At 44.6% G+C, this 17,002-nt stretch overlaps 1 protein-coding gene across 1 annotated transcript in view; it reads left to right on the top strand.

The window, feature by feature from the left end:
* The window catches only part of Spats2 (spermatogenesis associated serine rich 2), a 78,340-nt gene that overhangs the window by 19,547 nt on the left and 41,791 nt on the right, over positions 1-17,002 (top strand). The window contains exons 2-3 of the mRNA XM_021183323.2: positions 3,976-4,260; positions 13,131-13,210. Coding sequence (XP_021038982.1) covers positions 4,236-4,260; positions 13,131-13,210 — 105 coding nt within the window. The 5' untranslated portion in view covers positions 3,976-4,235. The remainder of the gene's footprint in view (positions 1-3,975; positions 4,261-13,130; positions 13,211-17,002) is intronic.

Below are 17,002 nucleotides of genomic sequence, written 5' to 3'. Positions count from 1 at the left end.
CTAAACATTTTTATGTTTATGGGTGTTTTTCCTGCATGTATGTCAGGTGACCACTTGCATGCCTGGTGCCTGTGGAGACTAGAAGAAGGCATTGGATCCTCTGGAACTCGAGCTGCAGACCAATTGTGAGCCACCATGTGGGTGCTGGGAATTGAACCTGAGTCTTCTGCAAGAGCAGCAAGTGTTCTTGTCTTAGTTAGGGTGTCTGTTGCTGTGAAGAGATACCATGACAAAGGTAACTCTTATAAAGGACAACATTTGATTGGGGCGTACAGGTACGAGGTTCAGTCCATGGCGGGACTGTTCAGTTCATCAAGGTGGGAAGCATGGCGGGGTCCTGGAAGAGGAGCTGAGAATTCTACATCTTGTTCTGAAGAGAAACAGGAGAAGACTGTCTTCCAGGCAGCTAGGAGGAGGGTCTCAAAGCCCACGCCCACAATGACACACTTCCTCCAACAAGGCCACACCTCCTAATGGTGCCACTCCCTGGACCAAGCATATTCAAACCACCACATTCCACTTCTTGGCCCCCATAGGCCTGTTTTAATCACATGAGTCGGGGGGGGGGGTCATACCTAGTCATGGCATAATGCAAAATACATTTAATCCAATTTTAAAAGTCCCTGTAGTCTATAACAGTCTCAACAATGTAAAAAGTCCTAAGTTCAAAGTCTCTTCTGAGATTCATCCAATCAGTTAACTGTCAAAAGGCAGATCACATACCTCCAACATCCCAGGATGTGCATTGCCATTCCAAAATGTCATAGTGAGGAGACCCCGGACCAGAGCAAGGCCAGAAACCAGCTGGACAAACTACAGATGCCATGTCGTATGTCAAAGCGCTCTCAGATCTCTAGCTCCTTTCATCCCTGTTGGCTGCTGTTGGCAGATGTGGCATTCACCAGAAACAGCTTCCATCTCTTGGGCTGCTTCCACTCTGTTAGCAGCTTTCTTCGGCAGGTCCCCCACAGTTCTGCTGTCTCTAATGTCTTGGGTCCTCCGAGGCATCTTCAGTGTCACAGCTTCTTGTTCCAATGTCTGGGATCCACACAATCCTCTGGGTTCCTCCAACGGGCTTGGGTCACTTCTCCAGCTCTGCCTTCTGTAGCACTTTAGGCTCTGGTGGACCCCACTCCATTGCTGCCTTTGTTCTACATAGTCCTGGCTGTTCTGGAACTTGCTATGTAGGCCAGGCTAGCCTCTCTGCCTACAATGATTAAAGGTGTGAGCCATCACACTTAGCTTGTTGTTATTTTTAAACTAAAAAAAAAATTAAGTTTGGTTTAACAGAAAGACACCAATATGTGAGTGTGTGCTACCTTAGTGGCCAATTAATGATTGGTTAAGGATTATGCTTCTGCCCCCTGCCTGCAAGGGTGTGTGCGTGCGTGCGTGTGTGTGTGTGTGTGTGTGTGTGTGTGCGCACATGTGTGTGTGTGTGTGTGTTGGGAGTATCTTTGAAACTGAGACTCTTTCAGAGTGTACTTTATTTTTCATAAGACCTTCTCATTACCTTTCTGTACCTATGTGCAGGTTGGGGGTCAGCTAGAGACATTTAAACGTTTTGACTCTCTGTGATATCTTTATCTTGAATCTGTGAAACACTGCAAGGTTCCCTAGTTTTTTATTTCCAGGTTTCCCCTTTAAATTTCTGTCTAATCTGTTTGTCTGTTATTTGTGTCAACTGTGACAGTAACTTTATGCTGAGTCCATGCTTGTTTCCTAGGATACCATTTATTAGACACTAGGGTGAGAGAGGACTCATGGGCCGCTGTGACCTTTGACACTGCAGCATGATACTGTCATTTGTATATGAAGGATGCAGAGCTTTTTTAAAGGATACATAGTCCAGGGTTCCCACAGGCATGGGTGGTTCGTATGTGCTTGTTTTATATGATGCAATAAAGAAGTTCACAGGACGGGGCTGGAGAGATGGCTCAGCGGTTAAGAGCACTGACTCTTCTTCCAAAGGTCCTGAGTTCAGGTCCCAGCAACCACATGGTGGCTCACAATCATCTGTAATGACATCTGACACCCTCTGCTGTTGTGTCTGAAGACAGCTACAGTGTACTTATATATAAATAATAAATAAATCTTTAAAAAAAAAGAATTCACAGGAGATGCTGGGTCCACGGCTCAGTGGTTAAGAGCACCGGCTAATCTTCCAGAGAATCAGAGTCCAGTTCCCAGCACCCGAAAGAAGGCCCACAGTCCTCTGTGACTCTAGACCCAGGAGGTCTGACACCCTCTTCTGGACTCAGTCCTGTGTCCTCATGCTACACATACATATTTGCAGCTAATCAATTACCCATGCATATCAAATGAGTGAATGAAGAAGCAAATGAATAAATGAAGTTCTCAGCCACTTCCAAGGTTTCCTCTTGTTAACAGGCATGTTGTGTAGTATATTTTGAGCATTCTTGACAGACACTGGGCTATCAATTGTTTTTTTGTTTTTTGTTTTTTGTTTTTTTTAAAGAATGGGTAATTTTCTTATTTATTTATTTATTGATTGATTATATGTAAGTACACTGTAGCTCACTTCAGACACTCCAGAAAAGGGAGTCAGATCTCATTACAGATGGTTGTGAACCACCATGTGGTTGCTGGGATTTGAACTCATGACCTTTGGAAGAGCAGTCAGTGCTCTTACCTGCTGAGCCATCTCACCAGCCCTCAATTGTTTTCTTTATTTTAGTTTTATGTATGGGTATTTGTCTTCATGCATATGTGTATTCCCTGGAACTAGCCTCACAGGTAGTCAGGGAGCCGCCATGTAGGTGCTAGGAATTGAACCTGGGTCCTCTAGAGGAGCAGCCAGTGCTCCCGACCTTGGAGCCACCTCTTCAGTCCCTTGATTGTATTTTTTCATGGAGTTATTTCTGATGAACTTGAAGAAACTTGAAGAACTAAAAATCAATATCCCACCCCACCTCTTTGGAGACAGGGTTTCTCTGTGGGGCCCTGGCTGCCCTGGAACCTGATTCTTAGTTAGACTAGGCTGGCCTCAAACTCAGAGGTCCATCTGCCTCTGTCTCCTGAGTGCTGGGATTAAAGGTATGCACCACCACCACACAGTGTAAATATTGCCTCAAAATAAAAGTGAAAATGTACTTTTAAAATATATTAAGATATAATTATATCATTTCTTACCCCTGTCTAACCGCTTCCATGTTCTGCCCCCCTCCCATCTCAAAGTCATAGCCTCTTTTTCCTTAACTATTATTTTTACATGTGTGTATGCAATAAATATAGACGTGCCATGTGCTGAGTCTACTGGGTGTTGCTCTTCTGTGTGTGTTTCTCAGGGCTGAGCCTTGGCATTGGGTAGCCATTTGGGGGCTCATCCCTGGGAAGACTGATTCTCCCTCTCAGCAATTCTCTCATCTCAGGATGAGGCTGGCGGGAGTCCCCTCGTCCATGGCCTGCCAGCTGGTGTTGTCATTGTCAGGCCTTGTTTGAACAGCTGTATTTATAGTTGAGTGTCATGGGGGTAGCTTCCTTGCCATATCTAGACAGTCTTCCGGTCCTCTGCCTCTTGCAGTCGTCCCCCCATCTTTCTAGTGTTCCCCGAGCCTTAAGTGTAGGGGCTGTGTTTGGATGCATCAGTGAGGGCCCCGGGTTAGTGGTCCTCGGCCTGGGCTGGGTGCTGTGGGCGAGCAGCCCTCTGCATGCTGGTCCCTTGTGATCACCTCCAACGGCTGCGAAAGATGCTCTGGCAAGGGATTAGCTCTATACTTAGAGTGCTGTGCCCTGCGTGTGGGCTGAGGAGCCAGAGACCTGAGTCCCAGAGAGAAGGGGAGGGGCCAAGAGAAGGAACAGACTTTTCTGCTAACATGGTCAGGTTCTAAGGTCAGGTTCGCTTCAGACAATGGCGGTGCGTTTTATTAACCGAAGCCCGGTTCATAGGAACTCGCGTCCCATCGAGGATGCTCGTTACCGCAGCAGTAAACGTGTGTGTGGTTTTCCTCCTAGGATCTCCCTGGGGAAAGACATGACTGTCTGCGGAGATTCATCCTGACAAGAAGTTGATACCAGAGAAGGAAAAGAAATTGACAGCTAGAGAACAGAATCTTAAACAACCAGGATTTTGGATTCATTACTTCCAACTATAGACTTCTGTCGCCACTTTTAAGTTAGCAGGATTCCCAGAACCTGGACGAAGATAATTTCTTCTGGTTTTTGTTTGTTTTCTCTCTTTCTTTCTTTTTTAATTTGATCTCGAGGAAACTGCAATGTCTAGGAAACAAAGCCAGAGAGGTAAGATCACGTATGTGCATAAACTGTTAAGAGAATGACTGTTACCGGCAGGCAGGGGATGTGTGTAGCTTAGTGGTGGATGCTTGCCCAGCATGCACGGGGCCCTGGGTTTTAGTCTCGAGCGAGCGTTGTGTGAATATGCAAGCCCAGAGCATGGCGACAGGGACTAACGCTCAGGCCTGGGGCACGCGTGAGGTGAGGATCCTTAGGTAAGTGTGTGGTTTGGAACCGTTCACTCAGTAATGTGTCCTGAGCCACTTCTCAAGCATTAGCATTGTCTTGGTGTTAGTTCTGCATATAAGCTTGATAAGGGACTTGATCTCCTTAGAAATTGCTTTCCTGGGCTGGTGAGAAGGCTCGCTCAGCAGTTAAGAGCACTGACTGTTCTTCCAGAGGTCATGGGTTCAAATCCCAGCAACCACATGGTGGCTCACAACCATTCATAATGAGAAACAAACAAACAAACAAAAACCTAGCCAGGCAGTGGTGACACATGATTTTAATCCTAGCACTTGGGAAGTAGAGGCAGGCAGATTTCTGAGTTTGAGGCCAGCCTGGTCTACAGAGTGAGTTCCAGGACAGCCAGGGCTATACAGAGAAACCCTGTCTCGAAAAACCAAAACAAACAAACAAACAAAAAAAAACCCAACCCTCCCACTCCCTCCCCCAAAACAAAAAAAAAACCCACCACCAACAACAAAACACAAAAAAAACTATGGAACGGAGCAAGTGGGGCCCAGAGCGAGCAGGGCTGGAGCAAGAGGGAGAAGGGAAGGGGAAAAGAAAAGAAAGAAAAAAAGAAATTGCTTTCCTATTCAAGACAGATGTATCCAATTGTAATAAATTTGTTAGAGGGTGAGGTGTGACCTTCTGCTGCCGTCCATTCCTACAATGGCAAGGCGTGAGGCATGCTGGGAGCTGCTTCCTGCCTCATGGTTCCTATTCCCAGGGAAGGAAGTGGCGTGAGGGTGAGGGCTTCCTGGCTCCTTTCCTTCTTTAGCTTTCCTTCCAGGTTTGCCTTCATGGCAAAATGGAAGACACAGGCAGGAAGTATGAAGAGAGGTTACTCTGAGGGAAACAAAACTGGCTGCACAGGGCCCTTCTTCAGTGCACTGGAGCCGCCACGGGAGCCGGGTCCCCACCGCACAGGGTCGCTGTGCGCTCATTTCAGGAATGGCCCAAGGTGTCTTGACTTTCTTCTCTTGTTCATTTTAATTTTCAGCCTAATGTTCTTTAATTCGAAACACAACTCCATGAATTGAGGTCTTCACATACTAAATACGCTTTTTTTTTTTAAAGATTTATTTATTCATTTATTATATGCAAATACACTGTAGCTGACTTCAGACGCCACAGAAGAAGCACCAGATCCCATTACAGGTGGTTGTGAGCCACCATGTGGTTGCCGGGGTTTGAACTCAGGACCTTCAGAAGAGCAGTCAGTGCTCTTAACCGCTGAGCCATCTCTCTAGCCCCCTAAATACACTTTTAATTTTGATTTGACAGTTCAAAAACCTAAGACTATATGGCAGAGCTCCTCCTAGTTTTGAAAGTTGTATGTTCTTCATATAACAGATTTTCATAAAGAAAACTTACACTGTAAGGAATGGTTAGATTACTAAAAGAGTTCAAGTGGGATGACTTATAAACTGGAAAAAATGTATACTATTTCCTTTTAGTCAACAACATGATTGCTCTTGCTGCAGTTACACTTGAAGACAAGCTTCTATTCCCTCCTGCACGTGAGAGCCACCGTGAGGAAAGGGGACATAGCACTTGGCTGTCAGTGATTTACTCTGACAAGAAGGGCCTCTGACAAGAAGGGCCTTCGTGTGTGTGTTTGTGTGTGTGTGTGTGTCCGTCCATGGAGTCCAGAAGAGCCTGTCAGAGCCCCCTGGAGCTGGAGTTACAGGTGGTTGTGAGCCTTTTGTGTGGATGCCGGGAACCAAGCCTGCTCTTCTGTAAGATTTATTTCTTTCATATTTCAAATAATTGTGTTACTCCCCTCTCCTTTTCCCCCTCCCGCACCCTCTTATCTACCCTTCCTTGCTCGCTTTCAAACCGATAGCCTCTTTTTTCCATGTAAGTGTTTGCTTCTGAAAGGCTACCGGAGCATACTGCAGTGGTGTCATTCAGAGTGAGCTAGAAATCATACCAAGTGGCATTTTGTCATCTAAATTTCCCATCTCTGATTTGCTTCCTTTTCAAGTATTCATGTGTATACTTGTGTGTGCGCGCACACACACACATGCACACAAGACTAAGGACAACCTCAGCTTTGTTCCTCTTTTGGTCTGGTCCTCGTGGCTTTTAAAACAAGGCCACTCTGTAGCCTGGGACTTGCCAATTAGGCTAGGCTGGCTGGCCAGCAAGCTTGCATTAGTCAACCTGCCTCTCACTCCCCAGCTGGGATTATAGATAGGCACATGCCACCAAGCAAGCCCAGCTTTGGTTTTGGACATTAAGCCAGGGCCTCATCCTTGAACAGCAAGAGTGTTATGTATGGGGTGAGCTATCTCCTCAGCCCCATGTTTTCTTTATTTTTCTAAATGTCCTTTTTTTTTTTTTTAATAGTCCTTTTCTTCATTATTAAGCACTATTAGTAGAATAAAAGGTTATCACTCCAATACTAAAATCTTCAGTTTTGAAGCTTGAGAATACCCTAGGCTAGTTAACAGTTCTGCTTCTCTCTCTCTCTCTCTCTCTCTCTCTCTCTCTCTCTCTCTTTCTCTCTCACTCTCTCTCTCTCTCTCTCTCTCTCTCTCTCTCACTCTCTCTCTCTTTTTGACAAGCTCTCTTATGTAGCCCTGGCCTGCCTCTGCCTCACTGGTGGCACTAAAGATGCGTGCTGTTCCACTCGGTGTTGGCAGCTTCCCTCCTCGCACTTACGTTTGCAGTAGAGCCCGAGCTCCTACAGGTTCCTGTAGTTCATGCGAAGAAACAGCTCCATTTATAATTTTGTAACAGTTTTCCAAGCTGGTATGAAATGGCATGGCATAGCTCATTGATGAGGAAAAGCTAAGATATAGTTTTACTAGATACCATGTTTATTTTCTGGCAGCTTGCTGACCCATCTTTTATGACCCACCATGTAGGTCACCTCTCTGCTTTGCCCCTCATCCATACATAGCTGTTCCATCGCTCCCTCCCTCCCTCCTTCCCTCCCTCTGCTTCCCTTCTACCTGAACCTCCTTGCTTTTGTCCTTCCTTTCCCTCTCTCCTTACCTCCCTTCTCTCCCTTTTCTTTCTTTCATCTATCTTGTAACCCAATGCCAGGGAGACAGAGACAGATGGATTTCTGGTTCTCAGTTGCCAGCCAGCCTCATCTAGGTGCAAGCCCCAGGCCAGAGAGAGACCCCGAGGAATGCTCACTTTGATGGTCAGTACTAGGTGTGTTCAGTTCATACAAGAACCACCGCTACAAGAGTTGACGTTGTTCAGGCATTTCTTTTCAGTTTATTTTTTAAAGAAGTTTTGTGTTTGCTTGCTTATTTATTTTGTGCATGAGTGCATGTATCTGTGTAGGGACACGCATGGCTTTGTGTATGAGTGTATCTGTGTGATGTGGCGTCCATGTGCGGCTCAGAGGAGAACTTGGAGGAGTCCTTTTCTCCTTCTACCATCTGAGGCCCAGGGATCCAACGTGGATCACCAGACTTGGCAATGAGACCTTTGCCTGCTGATTCACTGTGGGCCGTTGAGTTTACTTTTAATTCTCTATGTAGCCTTGTGTGTCCCGGGAACTTGCTCTGTAGACCAGGCTGGCCTCAGACTCACAGAGATCCCCTGCCTCTGCCTCCCAAGTGCCCACCATGCCTGACTGACTTTTTAATTTTCAAAGAGAGTTGAATAATAGAAGAAAGATGGCTAATGATGGTCTGATAGCCGTACTTCCAGGTTATCTGGGCTTCCAGACTTGCTGTTTTCTAACTTTACCTGCATTTAATTGGGCCTTCCCTTCTCTTACCTTTCTCTGGCCATGGTAAATATAAGTCATGCTGTTCCTCATCTGCTTTCTCTCTGTGTAGAGTTAGAGCTGTGGGTTCCACAGGAAGCTGGCTGCCACGGCACTGTTGGAGTAATGGCTCTGTGAGGTAGTGTCAAGTGAACAACAGCAGGCGTTTTGTGCAACATGGAGCAGAGCGCCGACTTCCTGGCCATGGCGCCACACTCAGTGTGTCACTCTGGACAGGGACAGTACTGTCTGTAACCGATGCCCCAGGCTGGGAGCATTGTTCAGTGGTAGAGCTTTTGCCTAGCGTGCAGGAAGCCTTGGGTTTGATGCCCAGCACTGCAGAGTATGAGGAGGGGTTCTCAGGTTATAATCCCATTTTTCTCCTCACCTTGTCAAAGGAATACTTTGTCATCATTTATATGGTAGGAAATGGTGTAATCAATCTAAATAAAAGATACAAATGTAGTAGCTCCCTGCGAATCTCCACACCTGAGTGGAATCTTCTGTACACCTAAGTTTGCTATAGCAGTCTAGAGTGGAGGGTGCGCAGGTCTTCTGATGAGGAGAAATCTGTTAATAAAAGTCTCTTCAGCCGGGCGTGGTGGCGCACGCCTTTAATCCCAGCACTTGGGAGGCAGAGGCAGGCGGATTTCTGAGTTTGAGGCCAGCCTGGTCTACAGAGTGAGTTCCAGGACAGCCAGGGAAACACTGTATCAAAAAAACAAAAACCAACAAAAAATTCGGTGTTTATGAAGATGTCAGTAGTAATTTAAATGACATACTGTTTTCTGTGTGTTAATTGAAGTAACTAAGAATTTTAAGCCGATTCCTAATAGTCTGAAATGAATGAAAGTAAGAGAGTCAGGCCGGGCGTGGTGGCGCACGCCTTTAATCCCAGCACTCGGGAGGCAGAGGCAGGCGGATTTCTGAGTTCGAGGCCAGCCTGGTCTACAAAGTGAGCTCCAGGACAGCCAGGACTACACAGAGAAACCCTGTCTCGAAAAAAAACGAAAAAAAAAACAAAAAAAACCAAAAAAAAAAAGAGAGAGAGTCAGGCATGGGTAGCTCTTACCAAAGAGGGCGGGGTCGAAGCTAGAGGATTCTTCATCTTGTTTGAATCTTGCCTAAGAATAACTTAACACAGTTTCATTCTTTAAAAATGTATCTCTGAAGACTTATGACTGGTCAGAGTACAGAGTATAAGGGACTGTTGAATGTTCAGCAATAAAGGGGATATTTATATCACTTCCTCCAAAGCCCAAGGAGGAAGGACAGAAGGAGTGTGGATTTTTGGGCGCAGCCTGCCTGCTACACTTTTGACCTCATGACAGCTGTGATAACTTCCACAAAATGTACCCAAGATTGAGCCTCCTGTGCTGTCATGGGAGCGGGAGGGAGGGGCTCATGGCCCCCACCCCTCCCTGAGGATAGGTGTAGTTAATAGCTAATGGGGTGTGTGTGTGTGGGGGGGTGTTTCCTGTAGTGGTATAGTCACAGTTAGCTTCCTATGCTCCTATTGGTCCATTACAAAAAGGGTGGTGGCCAGAGAGACAGCTCAGGGTTAAGAGCAGGGGCGGTTCTTGATCCTCAGGTGGGAGGTAGCTCAGTACAGTGCTTACAGGGCACACTGAGGACTTGAATCTGTCTTGAGCTCTGGCTTGCACTGTAAAGCCCAGCACTTGAGAGGCAGTGTGAGTGGCCCATGCCTTAAACAACAGCAAACATGCTCTTAACACAGCTAACTAGAAAACGAATTCCAACTTAGAGTTTGTGAGGGGGTGCGGAGGCCTGTGTGCTCACGTGGTTGTGGGCCCGAGTCCAGCCTTGGATATCATTCCTCAGGAGTCATCCACTTGGGGTTCTGAGACAGTCTTTCGTTGTCCTGGAGCTCCCTCACAAGGCTCAGCTGGTTGACCAGCAAGCTCCAGCCATCTGCCTCTCCCTGCTTCTCTGAGAGTGGGATTATAAACACAAATATGTCTGGCTTTTTGAAAATGAGTTCTGGGATTGGAGAGCTGGCTCGGTAGTTAACAGGATTGGCTGCTTTTTCAGAGGACCCAGGTTCACTTGCCAATACCCACATGGCAGCTTTTAACCATCCATAACTCCAGTTGTAGGGGATCCAACATACTTTTCTGACTTCCACGAGCATTGAGCTATCTCCCTAGTCTCCTAACTCTTTGGGGCTTGGTTATGGATGGATTCTGCATTTATGAGCCAAGATGTGGGGGTGTACTAGGGCCTTCACAAACAGACCCTGCATTTAAACCATCCTGATGTTGTCCACTGCATCTTTTCCTTCTGCTCCCTCCCCACCCCGTTTCCTCCACTTACCCCTCTGGTTCTGCGATTACAACATGCGCTACCACACCCAGTTTACTTTATATACTTGGTTTTTGTTCATTGCCGTGCTGGATCAACTCAAACAGTGTTGATGGGATGAGTGCACAGCTGCCATTTGATTCCTCTGTAGTTTTATATTTGCTGATGTGTCGTTAGGAGAACAATTAACAAGCTAGTAAGAGTCCTTTTCTAAAATAGGCTATACATTGATATTTTGCTCTAAGAGTGTCCCCCATGTCCTAAGAGATTGGTGTCTTGGTGTCACCCTGCTGTCACTGATAGGTCTTTGGTGCAGGGGGAGTGCACTACAGCCTTCAGATTGCATCATTTGGCTGATGTGCAGTGAGTCTGAGGAGGTGTCTAGGTGCCTGAGCTTTGGCTCTATAGGGCCTTCCTCTTTCTACACTGCATCTCTTTCAGTTGGTAAGGATAACTGAGAACTAGCCATGTTGTGTAGTCATCTGCAAGACTGAGGCTTACACATGCTGAGTTTGTGTAAGTGCCCGAGATTTTTTTTTTTGTGTTAACAGAGGTTTTATCTAAACAGATTCACAGTTTATTGGTAATGGCTAATGATTTCCCTTAAAAACAACATGGGCTCCAGTCATGTTCTCTTTCACGCATGTCCTCAGATCTTACCAGAACTTAGAACTTGATCTTCCTTAACAACTAGGAGATATTTGGAATGAGGGTAGAAATTAAGCTCTAAATGAAACTTTAACTAAAATACATACATTTGTAATAATAGGAAAAGAATTTGGAATATACTATCACATTTCAATGTTTTTTATACTCCCTTTGTCAGAATTTCCCCTATCACTTGCTTCCCTGAGATTTTAATTCCCAAACTACTCCCAAGTGGGTTTCAGGAATCAGTAATCCTGAAGCCATCTATCTGGGAGGGATCTTAGGCCCTTAGTCTAGACCGTAGAGGCACACCTTACATTTTAGCATAAGAGTCCTCAGAAGGTAGCCATGCACATCAGAATTTGAGAAACACTTTAATCTTTTCTGGGCATTGCCTCTCACAGAATTGAAGCATTCAGCGTCGATGCAGGGGTGTAGTGATAGATGTGATTCTCTGCCTACCAGGTGTAAGTCAATAGCCAGCATCTCACACACAGATACACACAAACACACACACACACATACACACACACGCGCGCGCGCGCGCGCGCGCGCTGTGGTAATTTACTAATTATATAGCCACAGTTTAGTAAAAACTTGAAAAAAAGAATAACTCATTGGAGGGTTAGTTTTATTTACCTTGCTGATCGAGTTTCATTTGCTGAATACAGACTTGAACGTAGTGTTGGTAACACAAACTTGGATACATTGCTTAATAAATCACACCTCCAATCTGGGAACATCAGTCAGTGGATGCATTCATGAAATCCAGAGTCAAGAGTACATACGTGGCAGTCTAGGAGACAAATTACTTGTATTTGTTGTGAATTAATTGTTATTAGAGGTGCCCCATATCTCTAACAACATCACAGGCAGTTACTTGCTTATGACATTTTGGGGGGCTTACAGATTAAGGTAGGATAACTAAGAAAGAGGTGAAGGATTATAGAATACTCTTTTTTTTAAAGATTTACTTATTTATTATATGTAAGTACACTGTAGCTGTCTTCAGACACTCCAGAAGAGGGAGTCAGATCTCGTTACAGATGGTTGTGAGCCACCATATGGTTGCTGGGATTTGAACTCCAGACCTTCGGAAGAGCAGTCCGGTGCTCTTACCCACTGAGCCATCTCACCAGCCCTAGAATACTCTTAATATGCTTGGCATATTGCTATTTTCCTCAAAATATACTTTAAAATATAAACAGTTGAGAGCACTTGCTGCTCTTGTAAAGGACCTAGGTTTGGTTCCAGTACCTCCATGGTGGTTGGCAGCCATCTACGACTCCAGTTCTAGGGCATTCAATGTTCTTCTGTCCATTGTAGGATCCAGGCACACAAGGTGCACATACATACATGCAGGCAATCACTTAAGTACATAAAAATACTTTTTTTTTTTTTTTTTTTTTTTTGAGACAAGGTCTCACTGTATAGCTCTGGCTATCCTGGAACTCACCATGTAGACCAGGCTGACCTTGAACGCACAGAGATCTACCTGCCTCTGCCTCCTAAGTGCTGGGATTGAAGGTGTGTGCTACCACACCGGATAAAAATAATTTTTTTAAAACTTTCATTTTATGAGTAACTCAAAATATAGTTACATATGAGCTATCCATGTAGTGGAAATTTCCAAGTAGTTTCTAAATCATGATTAATTATATGAGGGAAAAAGTAGTTAGTCTTGGATGAATAGAATACATAGATTATGGGCTGGAGAGATGGCTCAGTGGTTAAGAGCACCGACTGCTCTTCCGAAGGTCCTGAGTTCAAATCCCAGCAACCACATGGTGGCTCACAACCATCCATAATGAGATCTGACGCCCTCTTCTGGTGTATCTGAGGACAGCTACAGTGTACTTAGATATAATAATAAATAAATCTTTAAAAAAAAAGAATACATAGATTATATCAAGGTTGAATTTATTTTTCTCTTACATTCTTTCAGATTCATCAGGGTTCATTTTTGATTTGCAGTCCAATACTGTCCTGGCCCAGGGAGGAACCTTTGAGAATATGAAGGAGAAGGTAAGCCCACTTACTATGGATACTTGAATATTATAGGAAAATGTTTTAATATAAACAGTGAATGTTACAAATGCATTATGAAAATGAAATCTGCTGGGCATAGTGGCCATGCCTTTCTCTCCAGTACTTGGAGACCGAGGCCGGTGGATCTCTGAAACCAGCAATCTGGTCTACACAGCAAGTTCCAGGCCAACCAGAGCCACATTGTGAGACCTGATTCCAAAGAAAAGGGAGGAGATGTGGGGAGAAGAAAATGGGATCCTAGGAGCAAAGTAGAATGCCACTAGATGATGTCATTGGGATGATGACCATGGGGTCTCTGAGGAAGCAAGCAGTTCATCAAAATGTGTAGAAATGCTTTTCTTTTCTTTTTTATCTCCATATATGTTTCTTCTGGATTCTTTGAAGACATTCAGTATCAATGCTATTACTAATATTCATGTGACTGAGAATGCAGCTCCTTTCTTCGTTGTCTCTTTATGTTTTGAGATAGGGTATCTCTGTGTAGCCCTGGCTGTCTTGGAACTTAAGACTAGGCTGGCCCCCAACTTAGGGAAATACAGACTCAGAGACCAAAGTGTTAATGGTTTTTTTAATTAGCAGATATTAGTTATACACGATAATGGACTAAGGTATAAAGGGTAAGAGAAGAATGCACGTCTAAAGTTCTATAACAATGTTGTATTTGGACTGAAGGTGTCAGTGTGTGAGCTGCAGCCTCTGGGAGGACCTAGGAGCCGTGGCTGACCAGTGGCAGGAGGCTCATGTAGGCCCTGGATCTCCAGTTCTACCATTGTCTACCCAAACCTCTCTTAGCACTTCCTTAAGACATAATCCATTATACATTGTACAGAAAGACAAATACAACTGAAAAGGAAGAAAATACAATTATCTACCCAGAAAAATCCATGAAAACAACAAATGATTAAGACAAACAAGAGTTTATCCAAAAAGGAAAAAAAAGAAAACAAAACAAAAAAAACCTCATTGAAATTGCTAGCTTTAAAATAGATACATAATAATAAAATATTTGGGGCTGGAGAGAGAGCGCAGTTGTTTAAGTTTTATGTATATGAGTGTTTGACCTGCGTGGACACAGTCGAGCCAGAAGAGAGCACTATGGACACAGAAAGTGGGGTGTAGCCCTGCATGCTTGCTTCCCTAGCACTGTCAGTGCGCATATGGGACACCTGGAGCTTGCAGGCCAGCCAGTTCCCCAGCCCAGGGCAGTCAGAGAGTGTCTCAAAACAAGGATGGGTGCCTGCATGCGTGTGTTCACATGTACCTGCATACACATGTACATGTGAGTGTTCCATTGTTTATTTATTTACTTATCTGTGTATTTAATGTGGATGGGTGTGTGTGGGTGTGTGTGCATGTCTGTGCAGTGTGTGCTCGCAATGTCTGCGGAGGCCAGGCCAACGTTAGGCACCATGTGGGTGGGGGGTCTGGTCGAAGAGCTACCGGTGCTCTCAACCACCAAGCCGTCTCTCCAACCCCTATAAACTATATACATAGATATATATATTTCATTTCAAAAACATATAATGTCTAACAAAATCACACATCTGCCAGGCACGATGGCATATGCCTTTAGTCACAGCACTCAGGAGGCAGAGGCAGGCAGCAGCATCTTTGAGTTTGAGGCATAAGTTCTAGGCCAGCCAAAGCTACACAGTAAGACCCAAACAAACAAGCCAGTTTATAGAGCAGTTTGGAATTATCAGTGAGCGCTGATCATAGGTTCTGACAGTTACACAGAAGACCTGCCATTGCGCTGTTCTCGGCACTGAGGCGTCAGCCACAGACAGACACACACTAGTCCAGGATTGGCGCTCCAGAGTGAGTGCTGGCTTTGCATGAACAGACCCTGGGGTTTACCTCTAGCACTGCAAAAACAAAACAAGAAACCAGCAAACAAAACTGTCCAACTATCCACCAGCCAGGAGAGCAAGTGAGTTAGTGTGTTGTACAGTAGGAATGCCATACACTGTGTGATAATCCATGAGGAGCAGGTGTATGTTAACTGTGTGAGTGACATGTACAGTGTGTGTTAACTGTGTGAGTGACATGTACAGTGTGTGTTAACTGTGTGAGTGACATGCACAGTGTATGTTACCTGTGTGAGTGACATGTACAGTGTGTGTTAACTGTGTGAGTGACATGTACAGTGTGTGTTAACTGTGTGAGTGACATGCATAGTGTATGTTAACTGTGTGAGTGACATGTACAGTGTGTGTTAACTGTGTGAGTGACATGTACAGTGTGTGTTAACTGTGTGAGTGACATGTACAGTGTGTGTTACCTATGTGAGTGACATGTACAGTGTGTGTTACCTATGTGAGTGACATGTACAGTGTGTGTTAACTGTGTGAGTGACATGTACAGTGTGTGTTAACTGTGTGAGTGACATGTACAGTGTGTGTTAACTGTGTGTGAGTGACATGTACAGTGTGTGTTAACTGTGTGAGTGACATGTACAGTGTGTGTTACCTATGTGAGTGACATGTACAGTGTGTGTTACCTATGTGAGTGACATGTACAGTGTGTGTTAACTGTGTGAGTGACATGTACAGTGTGTGTTACCTATGTGAGTGACATGTACAGTGTGTGTTACCTATGTGAGTGACATGTACAGTGTGTGTTAACTGTGTGAGTGACATGTACAGTGTGTGTTAACTGTGTGTGAGTGACATGCACAGTGTGTGTTAACTGTGTGTGAGTGACATGCACAGTGTATGTTACAGACGTGAGGCACAGGTACATGTTAGTTATATGAAGAAATGCTCTGACAAAGTTAAAAATAAGCATGCATGATGAATAATAACATTAATATAAATATTTATTGCCTGTGGAGATACACATACATCATGAAAATGCAAATATATTAAAATTTAATCAAATTCTGAGTAGAGATTTCTGGAGAGAGAAATGGGATTTAATGGGTGTTCATTGGGCTCCGTTTGAGTTGTTTTGTTTTATTAAGCTGGGTATTCACCAGTTGTCCATTATGTCTTATGCACCTAAAATAGCTTATAATGATTGAGATGCTTTCTATAAGCCACCTCTGTAAAGTTTTCACGCACCTGAATGACATGGAAAAAGACAGGCTTGAGTAGTGCTGTGCAGGAATCTCAGCTGTGGGGCTGGACAAAGAGCTCAGTAGGTAAAGGCAATTGCTGTGCGCATGGAGACTTGACCTCAGATCCACAGAACCCACAGACAGCCCACAGGCAGACAGACCGACCTGATAGACCTACTACCCCAGCAATGTGGCAGGCAGAGACAGGAGATCACTGGAGCCATGTGGCTGGCAGCCTCGCTCTAGGTTCAGTGAGATACCCTGTCTCAAGGAAATAACATGGAGACTTTGAGTAGAACAGTCAGTGCCCTCTGGCTTCTGCAGCATGCGTGGGTGCTTACCTACACACATGTATTCATATATACCTACATTTCTGCTTTGTCTATAGTATAGTGACGAACCACTGATGCTAACTTAATAGATGGTACCTAAATTAAACTTTTCTCTCTTCCTTCTTTCTTTTTCTTTTTCCTTTCCTTTCCTTTTCTTTTTTTTGTTTTTTGTTTTTTTGTTTTTTTGAGACTGGGTTTCTCTGTAGCCCCGGCTGTCCTGAAACTCAGGCTGGCCTCAAATTCACAGAGATCTACCTGTCTCATGCTGTGATTAAAGGACTATACTGCCTTACCCAGCACTTTCTAACTTTAAAAATATAGAAATAAAAATTATTATTATTTGTGTGTGTGTGAGAGAGAGACAGAGACAGAGAGAGA

Source organism: Mus caroli, unplaced genomic scaffold (genome assembly GCF_978045245.1).
Source record: "Mus caroli unplaced genomic scaffold, Mus_caroli_1 scaffold_16, whole genome shotgun sequence".
Classification (NCBI taxonomy): Eukaryota; Metazoa; Chordata; class Mammalia; order Rodentia; family Muridae; genus Mus; species Mus caroli.
The sequence above is the reverse complement of the archived record's forward strand: the minus strand, read 5'-3'. Positions and strand labels throughout refer to the sequence as shown.